The 27,500-nt window shown below is 53.6% G+C and overlaps 1 protein-coding gene across 1 annotated transcript in view; it reads right to left on the reverse strand.

Moving 5' to 3' along the window:
* The window catches only part of LOC129833053 (myosin-11-like), a 73,756-nt gene that overhangs the window by 12,516 nt on the left and 33,740 nt on the right, over positions 1–27,500 (reverse strand). Inside the window, exons 25-41 of the mRNA XM_055897307.1 lie at positions 24,613–24,750; positions 23,847–23,970; positions 23,422–23,593; positions 23,157–23,224; positions 21,173–21,317; positions 15,420–15,564; positions 15,022–15,228; positions 14,330–14,434; positions 12,191–12,343; positions 9,769–9,872; positions 9,245–9,389; positions 8,332–8,544; positions 7,921–8,133; positions 5,437–5,598; positions 4,153–4,281; positions 3,682–3,767; positions 2,800–2,923 (exon numbers count right to left, since the gene is read on the reverse strand). Coding sequence (XP_055753282.1) covers positions 2,800–2,923; positions 3,682–3,767; positions 4,153–4,281; positions 5,437–5,598; positions 7,921–8,133; positions 8,332–8,544; positions 9,245–9,389; positions 9,769–9,872; positions 12,191–12,343; positions 14,330–14,434; positions 15,022–15,228; positions 15,420–15,564; positions 21,173–21,317; positions 23,157–23,224; positions 23,422–23,593; positions 23,847–23,970; positions 24,613–24,750 — 2,433 coding nt within the window. The remainder of the gene's footprint in view (positions 1–2,799; positions 2,924–3,681; positions 3,768–4,152; positions 4,282–5,436; positions 5,599–7,920; positions 8,134–8,331; positions 8,545–9,244; positions 9,390–9,768; positions 9,873–12,190; positions 12,344–14,329; positions 14,435–15,021; positions 15,229–15,419; positions 15,565–21,172; positions 21,318–23,156; positions 23,225–23,421; positions 23,594–23,846; positions 23,971–24,612; positions 24,751–27,500) is intronic.

The following is a 27,500-nucleotide window of genomic DNA, read 5'->3' on the forward strand; positions in this document are numbered from 1 at the left end:
GTAAAGGGAAGGGGTAGGGAGACGGGAAGGGGTAGGGAGACAGTAAAGGGAAGGGGTAGGGAGACAGTAAAGGGAAGGGGTAGGGAGACGGGAAGGGGTAGGGAGACAGTAAAGGGAAGGGGTAGGGAGACGGGAAGGGGTAGGGAGACAGTAAAGGGAAGGGGTAGGGAGACGGGAAGGGGTAGGGAGACGGGAAGGGGTAGGGAGACAGTAAAGGGAAGGGGTAGGGAGACAGTAAAGGGAAGGGGTAGGGAGACGGGAAGGGGTAGGGAGACAGTAAAGGGAAGGGGTAGGGAGACGGGAAGGGGTAGGGAGACGGGAAGGGGTAGGGAGACGGTAAAGGGAAGGGGTAGGGAGACGGGAAGGGGTAGGGAGACAGTAAAGGGAAGGGGTAGGGAGACGGGAAGGGGTAGGGAGACAGTAAAGGGAAGGGGTAGGGAGACGGGAAGGGGTAGGGAGACGGTAAAGGGAAGGGGTAGGGAGACAGTAAAGGGAAGGGGTAGGGAGACAGTAAAGGGAAGGGGTAGGGAGACGGGAAGGGGTAGGGAGACAGTAAAGGGAAGGGGTAGGGAGACAGTAAAGGGAAGGGGTAGGGAGACGGGAAGGGGTAGGGAGACAGTAAAGGGAAGGGGTAGGGAGACAGTAAAGGGAAGGGGTAGGGAGACAGTAAAGGGAAGGGGTAGGGAGACAGTAAAGGGAAGGGGTAGGGAGACAGTAAAGGGAAGGGGTAGGGAGACAGTAAAGGGAAGGGGTAGGGAGACGGGAAGGGGTAGGGAGACGGGAAGGGGTAGGGAGACGGTAAAGGGAAGGGGTAGGGAGACGGGAAGGGGTAGGGAGACAGTAAAGGGAAGGGGTAGGGAGACGGGAAGGGGTAGGGAGACAGTAAAGGGAAGGGGTAGGGAGACGGGAAGGGGTAGGGAGACGGTAAAGGGAAGGGGTAGGGAGACAGTAAAGGGAAGGGGTAGGGAGACAGTAAAGGGAAGGGGTAGGGAGACGCGAAGGGGTAGGGAGACAGTAAAGGGAAGGGGTAGGGAGACGGGAAGGGGTAGGGAGACAGTAAAGGGAAGGGGTAGGGAGACAGTAAAGGGAAGGGGTAGGGAGACAGTAAAGGGAAGGGGTAGGGAGACAGTAAAGGGGAAGAGGTAGGGAGACAGTAAAGGGAAGAGGTAGGGAGACAGTAAAGGGAAGAGGTAGGGAGACAGTAAAGGGAAGAGGTAGGGAGACAGTAAAGGGAAGGGGTAGGGAGACAGTAAAGGGAAGGGGTAGGGAGACAGTAAAGGGAAGGGGTAGGGAGACAGTAAAGGGAAGAGGTAGGGAGACAGTAAAGGGAAGGGGTAGGGAGACAGTAAAGGGAAGGGGTAGGGAGACAGTAAAGGGAAGGGGTAGGGAGACAGTAAAGGGGAAGAGGTAGGGAGACAGTAAAGGGAAGAGGTAGGGAGACAGTAAAGGGAAGAGGTAGGGAGACAGTAAAGGGAAGGGGTAGGGAGACAGTAAAGGGAAGGGGTAGGGAGACAGTAAAGGGAAGGGGTAGGGAGACAGTAAAGGGAAGGGGTAGGGAGACAGTAAAGGGGAAGAGGTAGGGAGACAGTAAAGGGAAGGGGTAGGGAGACAGTAAAGGGACGAGGTAGGGAGACGGTAAAGGGAAGAGGTAGGGAGACAGTAAAGGGAAGAGGTAGGGAAGTCATTGAGTGTCTCTTGGTCTGCTTCTCCTCCCTTCACACTACCTAGTGCATACACCCCTCCCCGTAAACCCTACCTGTAGCACACTCCCCTCCCCCTACACACTACCTAGTGCATACTCCCCTCCCCCTAAACCATACCTAAAGCACACTCCCCTCCACCCTACCTAGTGTACACTACCTAGTGCATACTCCCCTCCCCCCTAAACCATACCTAAAGCACACTCCCCTCCCCCCTACACACTACCTAGTGTATACAACCTAGTGCATACTCCCCTCCCCCTAAACCATACCTAAAGCACACTCCCCTCCCCCCTACACACTACCTAGTGTATACAACCTAGTGCATACTCCCCTCCCCCCTAAACCATACCTAAAGCACACTCCCCTCCCCCCTACACACTACCTAGTGCATACTCCCCTCCCCCCTAAACCATACCTAAAGCACACTCCCCTCCCCCCTACCTAGTGCATACTCCCCTCCCCCTAAAGCACATGCCCCTCCCCCCTACACACTACCTAGTGTATAGTCCCCTCCCCCTAAAGCACACTCCCCTCCCCCTTACACACTACCTAGTGTATATCCCCTCCCCCCTACACACTACCTAGTGTATATCCCCTCCCCCCTACACACTACCTAGTGTATATCCCCTCCCCCCTACACACTACCTAGTGTATAGTCCCCTCCCCCTAAAGCACACTCCCCTCCCCCTACACACTACCTAGTGTATAGTCCCCTCCCCCTAAAGCACACTCCCCTCCCCCTACACACTACCTAGTGTATAGTCCCCTCCCCCTAAAGCACACTCCCCTCCCCCTACACACTACCTAGTGTATAGTCCCCTCCCCCTAAAGCACACTCCCCTCCCCCTACACACTACCTAGTGTATAGTCCCCTCCCCCTAAAGCACACTCCCCTCCCCCTACACACTACCTAGTGTATAGTCCCCTCCCCCTAAAGCACACTCCCCTCCCCCTACACACTACCTAGTGTATAGTCCCCTCCCCCTAAAGCACACTCCCCTCCCCCTACACACTACCTGAGTGTATAGTCCCCTCCCCCTAAAGCACACTCCCCTCCCCCTACACACTACCTAGTGTATATCCCCTCCTCTCCTACCTGTTGCTGTGTCTTCCGGAGGCGGTCGTTGAGGTTCTCCATGTTGGCCTGCTCCTCCTCCAGCTCTTCCTCTAACTGGCTGATCTTAGCCTCCAGACGACGCTTCTCATCGGACATCATAGACCTGAGGAGAGGAGGAGGAGGGAGGAGGAGAGGAAGAGGGGAGAGGAAGAGGAGAGGAAGAGGGGGAGGGTAAGAGGAGGAGGGAGGAGAGGAGGAGGATGAGGAGGAGCAGATGAGCAGAGACACAATATAGATGTCAATAGTCTGCACTGAATTGAATGGGAGAAACTAATGGGTTAAAGGGAAGGGTTAGGTTTAGGTTTAAGGGTTAAGTTTGGGTTAAGGTTTAGGTTTAAGGGTTAAGTTTGGGTAAGGGTTAGGTTTAGGCATAAGGGTTAAGGTTAGTTTAAGGGTATGGTTAAGTTTGGGTTAGGTTTAGGCATAAGGGTTAAGGTTAGTTTAAGGGTATGGTTAAGTTTGGGTTAAGGGTTAGGTTTAGTTAAGGGTTAAGGTTAGTTTTAGGGTATGGTTAAGTTTGGGTTAAGGTTAGTTTTAGGGTATGGTTAGGTTTAGGCATAAGGGTTAGGTTTAGGCATAAGGGTTAAGGTTAGTTTTAGGGTATGGTTAAGTTTGGGTTAAGGGTTAGGTTTAGGCATAAGGTTTAAGGTTAGTTTTAGGGTATGGTTAAGTTTGGGTTAAGGGTTAGGTGTGTCCAGTTGTTCTACATCAATACAGATGAAGGAAAGGGATTAGGTCTGCGTCCCATATTACATCCTATTTCCTTTATAGTGCACTACTTTAGACCATGGACCAATGGGCAATAGGGTGGCATTTGGGACACAGTCTACGGGACCTTTTAAAAGTAGCCTACACACTCACTTCGCAGAGTTGCTGGCCAGATCCTCAGACATCTCATCTCTCTCTGTCTCGGCCTGCTTACGAGCCCTCTCTGCCGCAGCCAAGTCCTACAGGGGGAGAAAGAGCGAAGACATGGAGGAAGAGGAGGAGAGAGGGGGGGTATGTTAGGAGACAAGAACAGGAGAGAGGCAGAGTGAAGTTTCTCGTGATGTGTGTATCACAAGGCAAGATTCTCCCATGTTAACATATTCTGTGTCCTGAGAGAGAAAGAGACAGAGGGAGAGAGAGGGGGGGAGAGGGAGAGACAGAGAGATAGGGAGGGAGAGACAGGGAGATAGGGGGGGAGAGGGAGAGACAGGGAGATAGGGGGGGAGAGGGAGAGACAGGGAGATAGGGGGGGAGAGGGAGAGACAGGGAGATAGGGGGGGAGAGACAGGGAGATAGGGGGGGGAGAGAGAGGGAGATAGGGGGGGGAGAGAGAGAAGACTGTACCTCCTGTAGCTGCATGAAGCTGGCCTCCAGGGTCTTGGCTCTTCTCTCTGACTCCCTGGCTGAGGACAGTACCTCCTTCTGGGTTGCACGGGAATCCTCCGCCTCCCTCTGGAGCTCCTTCATCTGGGCCTGAGGAGGAGGGGAGGAAGAGGGAGGAGGAGAGGGGAAGGAGGAGGGGAGGAAGAGGGAGGAGGAGAGGGAGGAAATGGAAGTCATTAGTGGAGAAATGCTAAACGGACCCAGGATCAGAGTCTACAGACAACTTCCCCCTACACCCAGGATCAGAGTCTACAGACAACTTCCCCCTACACCCAGGATCAGAGTCTACAGACAACTTCCCCTTACACCCAGGATCAGAGTCTACAGGCAACTTCCCCTTACACCCAGGATCAGTCTACAGACAACTTCCCCCTACACCCAGGATCAGAGTCTACAGACAACTTCCCCCTACACCCAGGATCAGAGTCTACAGGCAACTTCCCCCTACACCCAGGATCAGAGTCTACAGACAACTTCCCCCTACACCCAGGATCAGAGTCTACAGACAACTTCCCTCTACACCCATTATCAGAGTCTACAGACAACTTCCCCCTACACCCATGATCAGCGTCTAGCGACAACTTCCCCCTACACCCAGGACCAGAGTCTACAGACAACTTCCCCCTACACCCAGGATCAGAGTCTACAGACAACTTCCCCCTACACCCAGGATCAGAGTCTACATACAACTTCCCCCTACACCCAGGATCAGAGTCTACAGACAACTTCCCTCTACACCCAGGATCAGAGTCTACAGACAACTTCCCCTTACACCCAGGACCAGAGTCTACAGACAACTTCCCCCTACACCCATGATCAGAGTCTACAGACAACTTCCCTCTACACCCAGGATCAGAGTCTACAGACAACTTCCCCTTACACCCAGGACCAGAGTCTACAGACAACTTCCCCCTACACCCAGGATCAGAGTCTAGAGGCAACTTCTCCCTACACCCAGGACCAGAGTCTACAGACAACTTCCCCCTACACCCAGGACCAGAGTCTACAGACAACTTCCCCCTACACCCAGGATCAGAGTCTACAGACAACTTCCCCCTACACCCAGGACCAGAGTCTACATACAACTTCCCCCTACACCCAGGATTTCAGTGTTGTTCCTCTGTGGTGTGTGACTGACATGTATCTTCCTCTGCTGTTTGACGGCCTCGTCACGCCCCCTACTGGTGTGAGGGGAAGAGGTAAAGGGGAGGAGGGAAGGAGGTGTGTGGTGTCTGTGTGACTGACCTGTATCTTGCGTAGCTGTTTGACGGCCTCATCACGCCCCCTACTGGTGGCTTCCACCTGGTCCTCCAGATCATTCACCTCTCCTTCCAGCTTCTTCCTCCCTGCTATCGCCCCCGCACGCTGCCTCCTCTCCTCCTCCAGCTCACCCTCCAGCTCACGCACCTGGAGGAGAGGGAGGGAGGGAGGAGAGGGAGGGAGGGGAGGGGGAGAGAGGAGGAGAAAGAGAGTGAAGTTAGAGGGCAGTCGCTCCCGCACGCTGCCTCCTCTCCTCCTCCAACTCCAGCTCCAGCTCACTCCCCGGGAGAGAAGGAGGGATATCAGACGCCCCTCTCCTCCTCTCCTTCCTCTGGTCCTACCTGTTTCCATAGTTGTTTCTCCCTCTCCTCCTCTCCTTCCCCTGGTCCTACCTGTTTCCATAGATATTCCCTCTCTCCTCCTCTCCTTCCCCTGGTCCTACCTGTTTCAGTAGTTGTCTCCTCCTCTCCTCCCTTGTCTCCTCCTCTCCTCCCCGTCTCCTACCTGTTTCAGTAGTTGTCTCCTCCTCTCCTCCCCTTGTATCCTCCTCTCCTCCCCGTCTCCTACCTGTTTCAGTAGTTGTCTCCTCCTCTCCTACCTGTTTCAGTAGTTGTCTCCTCCTCTCCTCCCTTGTCTCATCCTCTCCTCCTCGTCTCCTACCTGTTTCAGTAGTTGTCTCCTCCTCTCCTCCCTGTCTCCTCCTCTCCTCCCTGTCTCCTACCTGTTTCAGTAGTTGTCTCCTCCTCTCCTCCCCGTCTCCTACCTGTTTCAGTAGTTGTCTCCTCCTCTCCTCCCTGTCTCCTACCTGTTTCAGTAGTTGTCTCCTCCTCTCCTCCCTGTCTCCTACCTGTTTCAGTAGTTGTCTCCTCCTCTCCTCCCCTGTCTCCTACCTGTTTCAGTAGTTGTCTCCTCCTCTCCTCCCTGTCTCCTACCTGTTTCAGTAGTTGTCTCCTCCCCTCCTCCCTGTCTCCTACCTGTTTCAGTAGCTGTCTCCTCCTCTCCTCCCTGTCTCCTACCTGTTTCAGTAGCTGTCTCCTCCTCTCCTCCCTGTCTCCTACCTGTTTCAGTAGCTGTCTCCTCCTCTTCTCCCTGTCTCCTCCTCTCCTCCCCCTGTCTCCTCCTCTCCTCCCTGTCTCCTACCTGTTTCAGTAGCTGTCTCCTCCTCTCCTCCCCGTCTCCTACCTGTTTCAGTAGTTGTCTCCTCCTCTCCTCCCTGTCTCCTACCTGTTTCAGTAGTTGTCTCCTCCCCTCCTCCCTGTCTCCTACCTGTTTCAGTAGTTGTCTCCTCCCCTCCTCCCTGTCTCCTACCTGTTTCAGTAGTTGTCTCCTCCCCTCCTCCCTGTCTCCTACCTGTTTCAGTAGCTGTCTCCTCCTCTCCTCCCTGTCTCCTACCTGTTTCAGTAGCTGTCTCCTCCTCTCCTCCCTGTCTCCTACCTGTTTCAGTAGCTGTCTCCTCCTCTTCTCCCTGTCTCCTCCTCTCCTCCCCCTGTCTCCTCCTCTCCTCCCCGTCTCCTACCTGTTTCAGTAGTTGTCTCCTCCTCTCCTCCCTGTCTCCTACCTGTTTCAGTAGTTGTCTCCTCCTCTCCTCCCTGTCTCCTACCTGTTTCAGTAGTTGTCTCCTCCCCTCCTCCCTGTCTCCTACCTGTTTCAGTAGCTGTCTCCTCCTCTCCTCCCTGTCTCCTACCTGTTTCAGTAGTTGTCTCCTCCTCTCCTCCCTGTCTCCTACCTGTTTCAGTAGTTGTCTCCTCCTCTCCTCCCTGTCTCCTACCTGTTTCAGTAGCTGTCTCCTCCTCTTCTCCCTGTCTCCTCCTCTCCTCCCCCTGTCTCCTCCTCTCCTCCCTGTCTCCTACCTGTTTCAGTAGTTGTCTCCTCCTCTCCTCCCCTGTCTCCTACCTGTTTCAGTAGTTGTCTCCTCCTTTCCTCCCTGTATCCTACCTGTTTCAGTAGTTGTCTCCTCCTCTCCTCCCCTGTCTCCTACCTGTTTCAGTAGTTGTCTCCTCCTCTCCTCCCTGTCTCCTACCTGTTTCAGTAGTTGTCTCCTCCTCTCCTCCCCTGTCTCCTACCTGTTTCAGTAGTTGTCTCCTCCTTTCCTCCCTGTATCCTACCTGTTTCAGTAGTTGTCTCCTACCTGTTTCAGTAGTTGTCTCCTCCTCTCCTCCCTGTCTCCTACCTGTTTCAGTAGTTGTCTCCTCCTCTCCTCCCTGTCTCCTACCTGTTTCAGTAGTTGTCTCCTCCTCTCCTCCCCTGTCTCCTACCTGTTTCAGTAGTTGTCTCCTCCTCTCCTCCCCTGTCTCCTACCTGTTTCAGTAGTTGTCTCCTCCTCTCCTCCCCTGTCTCCTACCTGTTTCAGTAGTTGTCTCCTCCTCTCCTCCCCTGTCTCCTACCTGTTTCAGTAGTTGTCTCCTCCTCTCCTCCCCTGTCTCCTACCTGTTTCAGTAGTTGTCTCCTCCTCTCCTCCCTGTCTCCTACCTGTTTCAGTAGTTGTCTCCTCCTCTCCTCCCCCTGTTCGTCTCGTCCCTGCAGGTCTCTGTCATGCTGTGTCTTCATGGCCTGCGTGTTGACCTCCAGACGTAGCTTAGCATCCTCTGCGACCTGCAGCTCATCCTCCAGCTCCTCCATCTGGGTCCGCATCTCCTCCAACACCGCTTCCAGACCTCGCTTCGCCTTCTCCAACTCATGGACCTGGCCAACCCACAACACAATCAGTCACAATCAACCTGACAATGGGGGCAAGAGAGGGAGGGAGAGGGGGAGAGAGGGGGAGAGGGAGAGAGGGAGAGAGGGAGAGAGGGAGGGAGGGAGGGAGAGAGACAGAGAGAGACAGAGAGAGACAGAGAGAGTGAAAGATGAAGAGAGCGAGAGTGATACAAACACACTCACGTTCTTCCCGACATCGTCCTTGGAGCTGACCAGGTCCTCCATCTCTGCCCTGAGGGCCTTGTTGCTTCTCTCCTGCTCCTCCAGGGAGCCCTGCATCTCCTCCAAGGCTCTCCCCAGAGCCAGCGCCCGCGTCTCCTTCTCTCTGGCCTCCGCCTCCGCTCGGTCACGCTCCTCAGCATACTTACCGGAGATGGAACGCTCCTCTGCTAGCATCTGGGAGAGGGGGGGAGAGGTGGGAGGGAGGGGGGAGAGGTAGGTGGGAGGGAGGTGAGGGGGGAGAGGTGGGAGAGAGGGAGGGAGGAGAGGTGGGAGAGAGGGAGGGAGGGGAGGAGAGGTGGGAGGGAGGGGGAGAGGTAGGTGGAGGGGAGGGAGGAGAGGTGGGAGGGAAGGAGGAGAGGGGGGGAGAGGTGGGAGGGAGGGGGGAGAGGTAGGTGGGAGGGAGGTGAGGGGGGAGAGGTGGGAGAGAGGGAGGGAGGAGAGGTGGGAGAGAGGGAGGGAGGGGAGGAGAGGTGGGAGGGAGGGGGAGAGGTAGGTGGAGGGGAGGGAGGAGAGGTGGGAGGGAAGGAGGAGAGGGGGGAGGTGGGAGGGAGAGAGGGAGGGAGGGAGGAGGTGAGAAAATAACAGATTTTCACAGGTGGATGCAAAGATAATAGCTGTTAAAGGTTGGCAAGACAGCACAAACAGATACGGGACCAGGCTAAGAAATGATATCTGTTGTGTGGAGGGTGTTGTGTTGATTATCATACTTGTTGTTACTGACTTCCCTTTCTTAATTGCCCCTGAGGGGATTAATGAAGTTCAAATGAGTTGAATTGAATTGAACTGAGTTGAATTGAATTGAACTGAGTTGAATTGATTGAGTTTAACGAAGTTGAATGAAGTTAAATTGAATTGAGTTGAATTGACTACTAACCTGGTCAAACTTCCTCTGTTTCTTCTCCAGGTTGGAGACCAAGGTTCTCTGGTTGTCCAGGTCCATCAGAATGTCCTCCAGTTCCTGCTGTAGTCTGATCCTGTTCTTCTCCAGTTTATCATAGGCACACACCTTCTCCTCATACCTATCAACACACCACGGAGGAGTAACATATAGTTACATACGGTTAGTTATATATATTATATACAGTATGTCTATACAGATGCAGGATCTTCATTTGACCAGTATTGTCGCAGCAAAATAATCCTGCAGCAACAGGATTTGAACGTTTAAAGCCCATAATGTTGCTATTAGTTATCCCCCCAAAAAGTGCAATTCTGTTAACCTGCACCAACACGGTTATATTTTCAGTTAATTTATTTAAATCACGAAGATCCTGCTGTGCAGGAAAATTCTCAGCAACAAATTAAGTGATCAAATTAAGATCCTACATATGTTTTATTCTAAATATATTTATAACTATTATATACAGTATATGTATCATATATGTCTAATTGTCGTACTGTGAGTTGGCAGCCTCCAGGTCTCTCTGCAGGCGTTTCTTCCCCTCCTCCAGGAGTTCCACTGTCCCCTGCTGCTCATCCAGACCTTTCTTACAGTCAGACAGCTGAAGAGAGAGAAAGGGTCAAAGGTCAAACTCTATATTCTCTTTCTGTAACAGTACTGACCTGACCCCTCTCTCTCTGTAACAGTACTGACCTGACCCCTCTCTCTCTCTGTAACAGTACTGACCTGACCCCTCTCTGTAACAGTACTGACCTGACCCCTCTCTCTCTCTCTGTAACAGTACTGACCTGACCCCTCTCTCTCTCTCTGTAACAGTACTGACCTGACCCCTCTCTCTCTCTCTCTGTAACACTACTGACCTGACCCCTCCCTCTCTCTCTCTGTAACAGTACTGACCTGACCCCTCCCTCTCTCTCTCTGTAACGGTACTGACCTGACCCCTCTCTCTCTATCTCTCTCTGTAACAGTACTGACCTGACCCCTCTCTCTCTCTCTCTGTAACAGTACTGACCTGACCCCTCTCTCTCTCTCTCTGTAACAGTACTGACCTGACCTCTCTCTCTCTCTGTAACAGTACTGACCTGACCCCTCTCTCTCTCTCTCTGTAACAGTACTGACCTGACCCCTCTCTCTCTGTAACAGTACTGACCTGACCCCTCTCTCTCTCTCTCTGTAACAGTACTGACCTGACCCCTCTCTCTCTCTCTCTGTAACAGTACTGACCTGACCCCTCTCTCTCTCTCTCTGTAACAGTACTGACCTGACCCCTCTCTCTCTGTAACAGTACTGACCTGACCCCTCTCTCTCTCTCTGTAACAGTACTGACCTGACCCCTCTCTCTCTCTCTGTAACACTACTGACCTGACCCCTCTCTCTCTCTCTCTGTAACACTACTGACCTGACCCCTCTCTCTCTCTCTGTAACAGTACTGACCTGACCCCTCTCTCTCTGTAACAGTACTGACCTGACCCCTCTCTCTCTCTCTGTAACGGTACTGACCTGACCCCTCTCTCTCTCTCTCTGTAACACTACTGACCTGACCCCTCTCTCTCTCTCTGTAACAGTACTGACCTGACCCCTCTCTCTCTCTCTCTGTAACAGTACTGACCTGACCCCTCTCTCTCTCTCTCTCTGTAACAGTACGGACCTGACCTCTCTCTCTCTCTCTGTAACACTACTGACCTGACCTCTCTCTCTCTCTCTGTAACAGTACTGACCTGACCCCTCTCTCTCTCTCTGTAACACTACTGACCTGACCCCTCTCTCTCTCTCTCTGTAACGGTACTGACCTGACCCCTCTCTCTCTCTCTCTGTAACAGTACTGACCTGACCTCTCTCTCTCTCTGTAACGGTACTGACCTGACCCCTCTCTCTCTCTCTCTGTAACAGTACTGACCTGACCCCTCTCTCTCTCTCTCTCTCTGTAACAGTACTGACCTGACCCCTCTCTCTCTCTCTCTCTGTAACAGTACTGACCTGACCTCTCTCTCTGTAACAGTACTGACCTGACCTCTCTCTCTGTAACAGTACTAACCTGACCCCTCTCTCTCTCTCTCTGTAACAGTACTGACCTGACCCCTCTCTCTCTCTCTGTAACGGTACTGACCTGACCCCTCTCTCTCTCTCTCTGTAACGGTACTGACCTGACCCCTCTCTCTCTCTCTCTGTAACGGTACTGACCTGACCCCTCTCTCTCTCTCTCTGTAACAGTACTGACCTGACCCCTCTCTCTCTCTCTGTAACAGTACTGACCTGACCCCTCTCTCTCTCTGTAACAGTACTGACCTGACCCCTCTCTCTCTCTCTCTGTAACGGTACTGACCTGACCCCTCTCTCTCTCTCTGTAACAGTACTGACCTGACCCCTCTCTCTCTCTCTGTAACAGTACTGACCTGACCCCTCTCTCTCTCTCTGTAACACTACTGACCTGACCCCTCTCTCTCTGTAACAGTACTGACCTGACCCCTCTCTCTCTCTCTCTCTGTAACGGTACTGACCTGACCCCTCTCTCTCTCTCTCTCTCTCTGTAACAGTACTGACCTGACCCCTCTCTCTCTCTCTGTAACAGTACTGACCTGACCCCTCTCTCTCTCTCTCTGTAACACTACTGACCTGACCCCTCTCTCTCTCTCTCTGTAACAGTACTGACCTGACCCCCCTCTCTGTAACAGTACTGACCTGACCCCTCTCTCTCTCTGTAACAGTACTGACCTGACCCCCCCTCTCGCTCTCTGTAACACTACTGACCTGACCCCTCTCTCTCTGTAACAGTACTGACCTGACCCCTCTCTCTCTCTGTAACAGTACTGACCTGACCCCTCTCTCTCTGTAACACTACTGACCTGACCCCTCTCTCTCTCTCTCTCTCTCTCTGTAACAGTACTGACCTGACCCCCCCCCCTCTCTCTCTCCACTGACCTGCATGTTGAGGCTGGAGGCCTGTCTCTCCACTCCTCTCTTGGCCTCTGTCTCTTCCTCCAGCTGTTCTAGAAGGTTGTTCCTGTCTTCCTCCGTCTGGCGTAGACGACCTGACAGGTTCAGCTTCTGATGAGTCTCCTCTGCCAACAACTCCTAGAGGGGGGAGGGGAGAGAGGAGGGGAGGGGAGAGAGGAGAGGAGAGGAGAGGAGGGGAGGAGGGGGGAGAGGAGGGAAGGGGAGAGAGGAAGAGAGAGAGGAGGGGGGGGGAGAGAGGAGGGGAGAGGAGGGGAGAGAGAGGGAGAGAGGGGGAGAGAGGGAAACAGATAAACATGAACAGGTTGTGGTAGTGTGTTCTAGTTCACTTTAGCCTCAAAGGTCCTAACAAACATGACTTAAAAAGGGAACTATTAAACAGGGGGACAAAACTCTGTTAATCTATCACTCTGAGGAGGTTTCCCTGTCAGCTGGACATCCTATATCTATTCAGTCTGAGTCTCACCTGAGAGTCCTGTAGGTCTGAGTCTCACCTGAGAGTCCTGTAGCTGGGACCCCAGAGTTCTGTCAGTCTGAGTCTCACCTGAGAGTCCTGTAGGTCTGAGTCTCACCTGAGAGTCCTGTAGGTCTGAGTCTCACCTGAGAGTCCTGTAGGTCTGAATCTCACCTGAGAGTCCTGTAAGGTCTGAGTCTCACCTGAGAGTCCTGTAAGGTCTGAGTCTCACCTGAGAGTCCTGTAAGGTCTGAGTCTCACCTGAGAGTCCTGTAAGGTCTGAGTCTCACCTGAGAGTCCTGTAAGGTCTGAGTCTCACCTGAGAGTCCTGTAAGGTCTGAGTCTCACCTGAGAGTCCTGTAAGGTCTGAGTCTCACCTGAGAGTCCTGTAAGGTCTGAGTCTCACCTGAGAGTCCTGTAAGGTCTGAGTCTCACCTGAGAGTCCTGTAAGGTCTGAGTCTCACCTGAGAGTCCTGTAAGGTCTGAGTCTCACCTGAGAGTCCTGTAAGGTCTGAGTCTCACCTGAGAGTCCTGTAAGGTCTGAGTCTCACCTGAGAGTCCTGTAAGGTCTGAGTCTCGCCTGAGAGTCCTGTAAGGTCTGAGTCTCGCCTGAGAGTCCTGTAAGGTCTGAGTCTCACCTGAGAGTCCTGTAAGGTCTGAGTCTCACCTGAGAGTCCTGTAGGTCTGAATCTCACCTGAGAGTCCTGTAAGGTCTGAGTCTCACCTGAGAGTCCTGTAAGGTCTGAGTCTCACCTGAGAGTCCTGTAAGGTCTGAGTCTCACCTGAGAGTCCTGTAAGGTCTGAGTCTCACCTGAGAGTCCTGTAAGGTCTGAGTCTCACCTGAGAGTCCTGTAAGGTCTGAGTCTCACCTGAGAGTCCTGTAAGGTCTGAGTCTCACCTGAGAGTCCTGTAAGGTCTGAGTCTCACCTGAGAGTCCTGTAAGGTCTGAGTCTCACCTGAGAGTCCTGTAAGGTCTGAGTCTCACCTGAGAGTCCTGTAAGGTCTGAGTCTCACCTGAGAGTCCTGTAAGGTCTGAGTCTCACCTGAGAGTCCTGTAAGGTCTGAGTCTCACCTGAGAGTCCTGTAAGGTCTGAGTCTCACCTGAGAGTCCTGTAAGGTCTGAGTCTCACCTGAGAGTCCTGTAAGGTCTGAGTCTCACCTGAGAGTCCTGTAAGGTCTGAGTCTCACCTGAGAGTCCTGTAAGGTCTGAGTCTCACCTGAGAGTCCTGTAAGGTCTGAGTCTCACCTGAGAGTCCTGTAAGGTCTGAGTCTCACCTGAGAGTCCTGTAAGGTCTGAGTCTCACCTGAGAGTCCTGTAAGGTCTGAGTCTCACCTGAGAGTCCTGTAAGGTCTGAGTCTCACCTGAGAGTCCTGTAAGGTCTGAGTCTCACCTGAGAGTCCTGTAAGGTCTGAGTCTCACCTGAGAGTCCTGTAAGGTCTGAGTCTCACCTGAGAGTCCTGTAAGGTCTGAGTCTCACCTGAGAGTCCTGTAAGGTCTGAGTCTCACCTGAGAGTCCTGTAAGGTCTGAGTCTCACCTGAGAGTCTTGTAAGGTCTGAGTCTCACCTGAGAGTCCTGTAAGGTCTGAGTCTCACCTGAGAGTCCTGTAAGGTCTGAGTCTCACCTGAGAGTCCTGTAAGGTCTGAGTCTCACCTGAGCGTCCTGTAGCTGGGACCCCAGACTGCCCAGGTCTTTACTCAGTTTAATGTTCTTCCCCTCCACCTCATTCAGCAGACCGCTCACACTGTCCAACTCGGACTGGAACACAGGGATGAGAGAAGAAGGGGATGAGAGAAGAAGGGGATGGGAGAAAAGAGTAGCAGGTTGTCACAAACATGAAATAATAAATGATGATGTCTGTCATCATGTAAATAAAACACACCAACACACCAACCACAATATGGTCTCAGACGCTATAGTGTTCAATGACTGTTGTATTTCTGGGTTGTTGTTAGTGTTCTCAGATGTGTCACCAATAAATAGATGACAGTTGTACTAGGACAATCCCCTGCTCGTGTTTCAGGTTTTAAAAGTTTGTGACTTGTATTATTTTCATCTGACTTGTGATTGTACAGATGTAGGGTCTTCATTTGATCACCCTGTTGCAGGATACATTTTCTGAAAACGTGTAGTGTATTTGAGGTTTGAAAAGTTTAACTAATTTCCACTTTGGAGTTTCAGACTTGATTTTCCCTTACGAAAAATGTATCAACCCCTACTAAAATGTCCATGAATTACAATCCACATAATAATCCAAATGTCCTGTTGCTGCAGGATTATTTTCCTGCTGTAGCAAACTGGTTCAAATTAAGATCCTACATCTGTAGCCAGTGTACGCTACTCACGGTCAACTTAGAGACTCGTTCTCCCAGCTCCCCCCTCTGTCTCTCGCTGTCGTTGTAGCGCGACTGCAAGTCTGAGAGCTGACCTTCGATCTTCTTCCTCTTGTGCTCCACTTCCTGCTTGGCGTTGGCCAATGAGTGGAGGTCTGCGCTAAGGTCAGATGACTCCTTCTCCAATCCCTGCTTAGCCTTCTCCAGACTGGCTCGCACCTGGGGAGAGATGTGAGGGAGTGGGGGGGAGGGAGTGGGGGAGAGGAGGGAGGGAGTGGGGGAGAGGAGGGAGGGTGTGAGGGAGTGTGTTTACTTTGTCCATATGTGTGTATGTGTGTGTGCATGTGTGTGTGCATGTGTGTGTGTGCTATGGTCATGTGTATGTGTGTGCATGTGTGTCTATGTGTTACCCTCTTGGCCTGCTCCAGTTGTTCAGACAGTTCCTCAACAGTCTGTGTGTGTTTCTGTCTCATCTCCTGAACCTGAGCTTCATGGTTCCTCCCTTCCTCCTCCATCACCTTCTTCAACATGGCTACCTCCTGCTCTCGCTTCGCCCTGGACAACACAACACACAGCAACCATCAGTGTGTGTCCCAATTGGAACCGTACCGTAGTTCCTGCTGTGCAGCGGTGGTGTCCAGTGGGTCCTCTAGACGGTCAAACTGACACCGTATGGTCAGGATATGGTATCCTCTAGACGGTCAAACTGACACCGTATGGTCAGGGTGTGGTGTCCAGTGGGTCCTCTAGACGGTCAAACTGACACCGTATGGTCAGGATGTGGTGTCCAGTGGGTCCTCTAGACGGTCAAACTGACACCGTATGGTCAGGATGTGGTGTCCAGTGGGTCCTCTAGACGGTCAAACTGACACCGTATGGTCAGGGTGTGGTGTCCAGTGGGTCCTCTAGACGGTCAAACTGACACCGTATGGTCAGGGTGTGGTGTCCAGTGGGTCCTCTAGACGGTCAAACTGACACCGTGTGGTCACTAGAGGTCAAACTGAGACCGTATGGTCACTAGAGGTCAAACTGAGACCGTGTGGTCACTAGAGGTCAAACTGACACCGTGTGGTCACTAGAGGTCAAACTGACACCGTGTGGTCACTAGAGGTCAAACTGACACCGTGTGGTCACTAGAGGTCAAACTGACACCGTGTGGTCACTAGAGGTCAAACTGACACCGTATGGTCACTAGAGATCAAACTGACACCGTATGGTCACTAGAGGTCAAACTGACACCGTATGGTCACTAGAGGTCAAACTGACAACGTATGGTCACTAGAGGTCAAACTGACACCGTATGGTCACTAGAGGTCAAACTGACACCGTATGGTCACTAGAGGTCAAACTGACACCGTATGGTCACTAGAGGTCAAACTGACACCGTATGGTCACTAGAGGTCAAACTGACACCGTATGGTCAGGGTGTGATGTCCAGTGGGTCCTCTAGACGGTCAAACTGACACCGTATGGTCAGGATGTGGTATCCTCTAGACGGTCAAACTGACACCGTATGGTCAGGGTGTGGTGTCCAGTGGGTCCTCTAGACGGTCAAACTGACACCGTATGGTCAGGGTGTGGTGTCCAGTGGGTCCTCTAGACGGTCAAACTGACACCGTATGGTCAGGGTGTGGTGTCCAGTGGGTCCTCTAGACGGTCAAACTGACACCGTATGGTCAGGATGTGGTGTCCAGTGGGTCCTCTAGACGGTCAAACTGACACCGTATGGTCACTAGAGGTCAAACTGAGACCGTACGGTCACTAGAGGTCAAACTGAGACCGTATGGTCAGCATGTGGTGTCCTCTAGACGGTCACTAGAGGTCAAACTGAGACCGTATGGTCACTAGAGATCAAACTGAGACCGTACGGTCACTAGAGGTCAAACTGAGACCGTATGGTCAGCATGTGGTGTCCTCTAGACGGTCACTAGAGGTCAAACTGAGACCGTATGGTCACTAGAGGTCAAACTGAGACCGTATGGTCAGGATGTGGTGTCCTCTAGACGGTCACTAGAGGTCAAACTGAGACCGTATGGTCAGGATGTGGTGTCCTCTAGATGGTCACTAGAGGTCAAACTGAGACCGTATGGTCACTAGAGGTCAAACTGAGACCGTATGGTCACTAGAGGTCAAACTGAGACCGTATGGTCAGGATGTGGTGTCCTCTAAATGGTCACTAGAGGTCAAACTGAGACCGTATGGTCAGGATGTGGTGTCCTCTAGATGGTCACTAGAGGTCAAACTGAGACTGTATGGTCACTAGAGGTCAAACTGAGACCGTATGGTCAGGATGTGGTGTCCTCTAGATGGTCACTAAAGGTCAAACTGAGACCGTATGGTCACTAGAGGTCAAACTGAGACCGTATGGTCAGGATGTGGTGTCCTCTAGATGGTCACTAGAGGTCAAACTGAGACCGTATGGTCACTAGAGGTCAAACTGAGACCGTATGGTCACTAGAGGTCAAACTGAGACCGTATGGTCAGGATGTGGTGTCCTCTAAACGGTCACTAGAGGTCAAACAGACCGTATGGTCAGGATGTGGTGTCCTCTAGACGGTCACTAGAGGTCAAACAGACCGTATGGTCAGGATGTGGTGGTGACCGTATGGTCAGGATGTGGTGGTGACCGTATGGTCAGGATGTGGTGGTGAGCGTATGGTCAGGATGTGGTGGTGACCGTATGGTCAGGATGTGGTGGTGACCGTATGGTCAGGATGTGGTGGTGACCGTACCGTATGGTCAGGATGTGGTGGTGACCGTATGGTCAGGATGTGGTGGTGACCGTATGGTCAGGATGTGGTGGTGACCGTACCGTATGGTCAGGATGTGGTGGTGAGCGTATGGTCAGGATGTGGTGGTGACCGTATGGTCAGGATGTGGTGGTGACCGTACCGTATGGTCAGGATGTGGTGGTGACCGTACCGTATGGTCAGGATGTGGTGGTGACCGTATGGTCAGGATGTGGTGGTGACCGTATGGTCAGGATGTGGTGGTGACCGTATGGTCAGGATGTGGTGGTGACCGTATGGTCAGGATGTGGTGGTGACCGTATGGTCAGGATGTGGTGGTGACCGTATGGTCAGGGTGTGGTGGTGAGCGTATGGTCAGGATGTGGTGGTGACCGTATGGTCAGGATGTGGTGGTGACCGTATGGTCAGGATGTGGTGGTGACCGTATGGTCAGGGTGTGGTGACCGTACCGTATGGTCAGGATGCGGTGACCGTACCGTATGGTCAGGATGTGGTGGTGACCGTACCGTATGGTCAGGATGTGGTGGTGACCGTATGGTCAGGATGTGGTGGTGACCGTATGGTCAGGATGTGGTGGTGACCGTATGGTCAGGGTGTGGTGGTGACCGTACCGTATGGTCAGGATGTGGTGGTGACCGTATGGTCAGGATGTGGTGGTGACCGTATGGTTAGGGTGTGGTGGTGACCGTATGGTCAGGGTGTGGTGGTGAGCGTATGGTCAGGATGTGGTGGTGACCGTATGGTCAGGGTGTGGTGGTGACCGTATGGTCAGGATGTGGTGGTGACCGTATGGTCAGGATGTGGTGGTGACCGTATGGTCAGGATGTGGTGGTGACCGTATGGTCAGGATGTGGTGGTGACCGTATGGTCAGGGTGTGGTGGTGACCGTACCGTATGGTCAGGATGTGGTGGTGACCGTACCGTATGGTTAGGGTGTGGTGGTGACCGTATGGTCAGGGTGTGGTGGTGAGCGTATGGTCAGGATGTGGTGGTGACCGTATGGTCAGGGTGTGGTGGTGACCGTATGGTCAGGATGTGGTGGTGACCGTATGGTCAGGATGTGGTGGTGACCGTATGGTCAGGATGTGGTGGTGACCGTATGGTCAGGGTGTGGTGGTGACCGTACCGTATGGTCAGGATGTGGTGGTGACCGTACCGTATGGTCAGGATGTGGTGGTGAGCGTATGGTCAGGATGTGGTGGTGACCGTATGGTCAGGATGTGGTGGTGACCGTATGGTCAGGGTGTGGTGGTGACCGTACCGTATGGTCAGGATGTGGTGGTGACCGTATGGTCAGGATGTGGTGGTGACCGTATGGTCAGGGTGTGGTGGTGACCGTATGGTCAGGATGTGGTGGTGACCGTATGGTCAGGATGTGGTGGTGACCGTATGGTCAGGGTGTGGTGGTGACCGTACCGTATGGTCAGGATGTGGTGGTGACCGTACCGTATGGTCAGGATGTGGTGGTGAGCGTATGGTCAGGGTGTGGTGGTGACCGTACCGTATGGTCAGGATGTGGTGGTGAGCGTACCGTATGGTCAGGGTGTGGTGGTGACCGTACCGTATGGTCAGGATGTGGTGGTGACCGTATGGTCAGGATGTGGTGGTGACCGTACCGTATGGTCAGGATGTGGTGGTGACCTTACCGTCAGGATGTGGTGGTGACCGTATGGTCAGGATGTGGTGGTGACCGTACCGTATGGTCAGGATGTGGTGGTGACCGTACCGTATGGTCAGGATGTGGTGGTGACCGTATGGTCAGGATGTGGTGGTGACCGTACCGTATGGTCAGGATGTGGTGGTGACCGTACCGTATGGTCAGGATGTGGTGGTGAGCGTATGGTCAGGATGTGGTGGTGACCGTACCGTATGGTCAGGATGTGGTGGTGACCGTATGGTCAGGATGTGGTGGTGACCGTATGGTCAGGATGTGGTGGTGACCGTACCGTATGGTCAGGATGTGGTGGTGACCGTATGGTATGGTCAGGATGTGGTGGTGACCGTATGGTATGGTCAGGGTGTGGTGGTGACCGTATGGTATGGTCAGGGTGTGGTGACCGTACCGTATGGTCAGGGTGTGGTGGTGACCGTACCGTATGGTCAGGATGTGGTGGTGACCGTATGGTCAGGATGTGGTGGTGACCGTATGGTCAGGATGTGGTGGTGACCGTATGGTCAGGATGTGGTGGTGACCGTATGGTCAGGATGTGGTGGTGAGCGTATGGTCAGGATGTGGTGGTGAGCGTATGGTCAGGATGTGGTGGTGACCGTATGGTCAGGATGTGGTGGTGACCGTATGGTCAGGATGTGGTGGTGACCGTATGGTCAGGATGTGGTGGTGACCGTATGGTCAGGATGTGGTGGTGACCGTATGGTCAGGGTGTGGTGGTGACCATATGGTCAGGATGTGGTGGTGACCGTATGGTCAGGATGTGGTGGTGAGCGTACCGTATGGTCAGGGTGTGGTGGTGACCGTATGGTCAGGATGTGGTGGTGACCGTATGGTCAGGGTGTGGTGGTGACCATATGGTCAGGATGTGGTGGTGAGCGTATGGTCAGGATGTGGTGGTGACCGTATGGTCAGGATGTGGTGGTGACCGTATGGTCAGGATGTGGTGGTGAGCGTATGGTCAGGATGTGGTGGTGACCGTATGGTCAGGATGTGGTGGTGAGCGTATGGTCAGGATGTGGTGGTGAGCGTATGGTCAGGATGTGGTGGTGACCGTATGGTCAGGATGTGGTGGTGAGCGTATGGTCAGGATGTGGTGGTGACCGTATGGTCAGGATGTGGTGGTGACCGTATGGTCAGGGTGTGGTGGTGACCGTATGGTCAGGGTGTGGTGGTGACCGTATGGTCAGGATGTGGTGGTGACCGTATGGTCAGGATGTGGTGGTGACCGTATGGTCAGGATGTGGTGGTGAGCGTATGGTCAGGATGTGGTGGTGACCGTATGGTCAGGATGTGGTGGTGAGCGTATGGTCAGGATGTGGTGGTGAGCGTATGGTCAGGATGTGGTGGTGACCGTATGGTCAGGATGTGGTGGTGAGCGTATGGTCAGGATGTGGTGGTGACCGTATGGTCAGGATGTGGTGGTGAGCGTATGGTCAGGATGTGGTGGTGACCGTATGGTCAGGATGTGGTGGTGACCGTATGGTCAGGATGTGGTGGTGAGCGTATGGTCAGGATGTGGTGGTGACCGTATGGTCAGGATGTGGTGGTGAGCGTATGGTCAGGATGTGGTGGTGAGCGTACCGTATGGTCAGGATGTGGTGGTGACCGTATGGTCAGGATGTGGTGGTGACCGTATGGTCAGGATGTGGTGGTGACCGTACCGTATGGTCAGGATGTGGTGGTGACCGTATGGTCAGGATGTGGTGGTGAGCGTATGGTCAGGGTGTGGTGGTGAGCGTACCGTAGCTCCTGCTGAGCGGCGGTGGTATCCAGAGTGTCTTCCAGCTCAGACCTCAGAGCGTTCAGCTCCTCCCCCAGGTCTCTACAGGCTGCATCAGCCTTCCTCCTGGCAGCCCCCTCTGACTCCAGGTCCTCCTGGATCTCACCTATTTATCACACGCAGACACACACACACACACACACACACACACACACACACTCATGACCAGATCTCTCACACACCTATTCCTCATCTAGTGCACTACCTTTGAGCAGGTTAGTGTTTTCCATCATGAATCTTGTTCTGGAGCAGCTCTGCAGAGTGGTCACTAGCTGGCACAGCCACAAAGTCATAACGTCTGACTTTAAACCCTAACCTTAACCACACTGCTAACCCTAACCCTAACCACACTGCTAACCCTAACCTTAACCACACTGCTAACCCTAACCTTAACCACACTGCTATCCCTAACCTTAACCACACTGCTAACCCTAACCTTAACCACACTGCTAACCCTAACCTTAACCATACTGCTAACCCTAACCTTAACCACACTGCTAACCCTAACCTTAACCACACTGCTAACCCTAACCTTAACCACACTGCTAACCCTAACCTTAACCACACTGCTAACCCTAACCTTAACCACACTGCTAACCCTAACCTTAACCATACTGCTAACCCTAACCTTAACCACACTGCTAACCCTAACCTTAACCACACTGCTAACCCTAACCTTAACCATACTGCTAACCCTAACCTTAACCATACTGCTAACCCTAACCTTAACCACACTGCTAACCCTAACCTTAACCACGCTGCTAACCCTAACCTTAACCACGCTGCTAACCCTAACCTTAACCACGCTGCTAACCCTAACCTTAACCACACTGCTAACCCTAACCTTAACCACACTGCTAACCCTAACCTTAACCACACTGCTAACCCTAACCTTAACCACACTGCCAACCCTAACCTTAACCACACTGCTAACCCTAACCTTAACCACACTGCTAACCCTAACCTTAACCACACTGCTAACCCTAACCTTAACCACACTGCTAACCCTAACCTTATCCACACTGCTAACCCCAACCTTAACCACACTGCTAACCCTGACGCCTAACCTTAAATTAAGAACAAACAGCTCATTTTGTTTTCAGGAATTTTTACAATATAGACAATTTAGACTTTGCAGCTTGCCCATCTAGCAGAAATCGTTCAGGTCTGCCTCAAGGACGAGACTCATCCCAATCAACGCTCAGGTCTGCCTCAAGGACGAGACTCATCCCAATCAACGCTCAGTTCTGCCTCAAGGACGAGACTCATCCCAATAATCGTTCAGGTCTGCCTCAAGGACGAGACTCATCCCATTCAACGCTCAGGTCTGCCTCAAGGACGAGACTCATCCCAATCAACGCTCAGTTCTGCCTCAAGGACGAGACTCATCCCAATCAACGCTCAGTTCTGCCTCAAGGACGAGACTCATCCCAATCAACGCTCAGTTCTGCCTCAAGGACGAGACTCATCCCAATCAACGCTCAGTTCTGCCTCAAGGACGAGACTCATCCCAATCAACGCTCAGGTCTGCCTCAAGGACGAGACTCATCCTAATCAACGCTCAGGTCTGCCTCAAGGACGAGACTCATCCCAATAATCGTTCAGGTCTGCCTCAAGGACGAGACTCATCCCAATCAACGCTCAGGTCTGCCTCAAGGATGAGACTAATCCCATTCAACGCTCAGGTCTGCCTCAAGGACGAGACTCATCCCAATCAACGTTCAGTTCTGCCTCAAGGACGAGACTCATCCCAATCAACGCTCAGGTCTGCCTCAAGGACGAGACTCATCCCAATCAACGCTCAGGTCTGCCTCAAGGACGAGACTCATCCCAATCAACGCTCAGGTCTGCCTCAAGGACGAGACTCATCCCAATCAACGCCAACCTGCTACTTTTGACCCTTGCGGGTGTCTTTTGGGACACCCTCCCTTGATATGGATCTCACCTAACAGCCCCTCCAGCTCCCTGACACGACGCACCGCCGCAACACATCCGGCAGACTCCTCCTCCAACCTGACAGAGAGAGAGAGATTTAGGGCATGAGAAATAATAGCTATTTTATGTGTGTAGATGCGCCTAATAATGGTTAAGATTGTCAACGTACAGTCTCTCTCAACTCTTTAACTCTTTGTCAAGTGTGTTTATATGTTCCTGGATAATAAAGCTACTGATTGAAGATAGTTCATCACTGATGATCTGGGATTGATTACCTGGCCTGTGTGGCCAGTAGCTCCTCCTCCTTGGCGGCGAGCTGTGCTCTGAGCTCGTCTATCTGGGCCTGCAGGTCGGCCAGCTGCTCCTGGAGATCAGCCAGCTCCGTCTCCAGCTTCCTCTTGGCCTTCTCCACATCCTGCCTGCCCTTCTCCTCCTTCTTCATACGCACTGAGGAAGAGGAGGAGGAAGAGGGAGAGGAGGAGGAAGAGGGAAAGGAATCGTCATCATCTATAGCAGAGGTAGACTGATGCCTTCTTGGAGAGTGTGTAAGCTGTGTTCAGCTTTATCCCAGTCCTAACACATCAGATTCAACCAATTAAGGTCTAGATGAAAGACCCTAATTGACTGATTACTGACTGACTGACTGATTGATGCCAGGGGTGAGGGGTCAGGGGTTGGAGGTCAGAGGTGAGTAACTCACCCTCCAGGTCTGAGATCATAGACTCGTGTTTGTTCTTCAGCTTGGCCAGGTTCTTAGACTTCTCCTCTTCCTCAGCCAGGTTAGAGCTGGAGTCTGCTATTCTCTCCTCCAACAGTTTACGCTCCTGAAGAACGACGGATAAAAGAGAGGTCAGGGTTCAGAGGTGAGGGGTCAGGGACTGTGCTATTCTCTCCTCCAACAGTTTACGCTCCTGAAGAACAACGGATAAAAGAGAGAAAGGTCAGGGTTCAGAGGTGAGGGGTCAGGGACTGTGCTATTCTCTCCTCCAACAGTTTACGCTCCTGAAGAACAACGGATAAAAGAGAGAAAGGTCAGGGTTCAGAGGTGAGGGGTCAGGGACTGTGCTATTCTCTCCTCCAACAGTTTACGCTCCTGAAGAACAACGGATAAAAGAGAGAAAGGTCAGGGTTCAGAGGTGAGGGGTCAGGGACTGTACTACTCTCTCCTCCAACAGCTTAGGCTCCTGAAGAACAACACACAGCAGGGAGTAAGGTTAATCAGAGGTCAGAGGTGAGGGGTCAGGGACTGAGTGCTACATGTTTCTTCAACAGCTCACGTTGCTGAGGAACAGGAGAGCAAGGAGGAAGATCGGTGGGTGGGTGGGTGGATGGATGGGTGGATGGATGGGTGGGTGGGTGGGTGGATGGATGGGTGGATGGATGGGTGGGTGGGTGGGTGGGTGGATGGGTTGATGGGTGGGTGGGTGAATGGGGTTTATTGAGACAGGGGGTGGAGAACAATATACCTTGAGTAGTTTGTTATTCTGGTCCTCCATGATGACAACGTCCTCCTCCAGTTTCTTGACCTTCCCCTCAACAGTCACCTTCTCCAGCTGCAGCTTCTGACGAGAGTCCTCTTCCTCTGACAGGTGGGCCTCCATGGCCTAACACACAGAGAGAAGAAAGGGATGAAGAAAGAAAGAGGAAGGAGAGAGAGGGACAGGGAGGCGCGATAAATAGGATAAGAGTTTGTGTGTTTTCTGACCCACAACAGGACCTCCACCTGACCCACAACAGGACCTCCCTCACCTGACCCACAACAGGGCCTCCACCTGACCCACAACAGGGCCTCCACCTGACCCACAACAGGACCTCCCTTACCTGACCCACAACAGGACCTCCACCTGACCCACAACAGGGCCTCCCTCACCTGACCCACAACAGGGCCTCCACCTGACCCACAAAAGGGCCTCCTTCAGCTGACCCACAACAGGACCTCCTTCACCTGACCCACAACAGGACCTCCCTCACCTGACCCACAACAGGGCCTCCTCCACCTGACCCACAACAGGGCCTCCACCTGACCCACAACAGGGCCTCCACCTGACCCACAACAGGACCTCCTTCAGCTGACCCACAACAGGACCTTCACCTGACCCACAACAGGGCCTCCACCTGACCCACAACAGGACCTTCACCTGACCCACAACAGGACCCTCACCTGACCCACAACAGGGCCTCCTCCACCTGACCCACAACAGGGCCTCCACCTGACCCACAACAGGGCCTCCACCTGACCCACAACAGGACCTCCTTCAGCTGACCCACAACAGGACCTTCACCTGACCCACAACAGGGCCTCCACCTGACCCACAACAGGGCCTCCACCTGACCCACAACAGGGCCTCCACCTGACCCACAACAGGACCTCCTTCAGCTGACCCACAACAGGACCTTCACCTGAACCACAACAGGGCCTCCACCTGACCCACAACAGGACCTTCACCTGACCCACAACAGGACCCTCACCTGACCCACAACAGGACCTCCCTCACCTGACCCACAACAGGACCTCCACCTGACCCACAACAGGACCCTCACCTGACCCACAACAGGACCTCCCTCACCTGACCCACAACAGGACCTCCCTCACCTGACCCACAACAGGGCCTCCACCTGACCCACAACAGGACCTCCTTCACCTGACCCACAACAGGGCCTCCCTCACCTGACCCACAACAGGGCCTCCACCTGACCCACAACAGGACCTCCCTCACCTGACCCACAACAGGGCCTCCCTCACCTGACCCACAACAGGACCTCCCTCACCTGACCCACAACAGGACCTCCTTCACCTGACCCACAACAGGACCTCCTCCACCTGACCCACAACAGGGCCTCCACCTGACCCACAACAGGACCTCCCTTACCTGACCCACAACAGGACCTCCCTTACCTGACCCACAACAGGACCTCCCTCACCTGACCCACAACAGGGCCTCCACCTGACCCACAACAGGGCCTCCACCTGACCCACAACAGGACCTCCCTCACCTGACCCACAACAGGACCCTCACCTGACCCACAACAGGACCCTCACCTGACCCACAACAGGACCTCCCTCACCTGACCCACAACAGGGCCTCCACCTGACCCACAACAGGGCCTCCACCTGACCCACAACAGGGCCTCCACCTGACCCACAACAGGGCCTCCACCTGACCCGCAACAGGACCTCCCTCACCTGACCCACAACAGGACCTCCCTCACCTGACCCACAACAGGACCTCCCTCACCTGACCCACAACAGGACCTCCTCCACCTGACCCACAACAGGGCCTCCACCTGACCCACAACAGGACCTCCCTCACCTGACCCACAACAGGACCTCCCTCACCTGACCCACAACAGGGCCTCCACCTGACCCACAACAGGACCCTCACCTGACCCACAACAGGACCCTCACCTGACCCACAACAGGACCTCCCTCACCTGACCCACAACAGGACCTCCCTCACCTGACCCACAACAGGACCTCCCTCACCTGACCCACAACAGGACCTCCGTCACCTGACCCACAACAGGACCTCCTTTACCTGACCCACAACAGGACCTCCTCCACCTGACCCACAACAGGGCCTCCCTCACCTGACCCACAACAGGGCCTCCCTCACCTGACCCACAACAGGGCCTCCACCTGACCCACAACAGGACCTCCTCCACCTGACCCACAACAGGACCTCCTCCACCTGACCCACAACAGGGCCTCCCTCACCTGACCCACAACAGGGCCTCCCTCACCTGACCCACAACAGGACCTCGTTCACCTGACCCACAACAGGGCCTCCCTCACCTGACCCACAACGGGGCCTCCCTCACCTGACCCACAACGGGGCCTCCACCTGACCCACAACAGGATCTCATTCACCTGACCCACAACAGGGCCTCCACCTGACCCACAACAGGACCTCCCTCACCTGACCCACAACAGGACCTCCCTCACCTGACCCACAACAGGACCTCCTTCACCTGACCCACAACAGGACCTCCCTCACCTGACCCACAACAGGACCTCCCTCACCTGACACACAACAGGGCCTCCACCTGACCCACAACAGGACCCTCACCTGACCCACAACAGGACCCTCACCTGACCCACAACAGGACCTCCCTCACCTGACCCACAACAGGACCTCCCTCACCTGACCCACAACAGGACCTCCCTCACCTGACCCACAACAGGACCTCCCTCACCTGACCCACAACAGGGCCTCCCTCACCTGACCCACAACAGGACCTCCCTCACCTGACCCACAACAGGACCTCCGTCACCTGACCCACAACAGGACCTCCTTCACCTGACCCACAACAGGACCTCCTCCACCTGACCCACAACAGGGCCTCCCTCACCTGA

This window comes from Salvelinus fontinalis, chromosome 2 (assembly GCF_029448725.1).
Source record: "Salvelinus fontinalis isolate EN_2023a chromosome 2, ASM2944872v1, whole genome shotgun sequence".
Taxonomy (NCBI): domain Eukaryota; kingdom Metazoa; phylum Chordata; class Actinopteri; order Salmoniformes; family Salmonidae; genus Salvelinus; species Salvelinus fontinalis.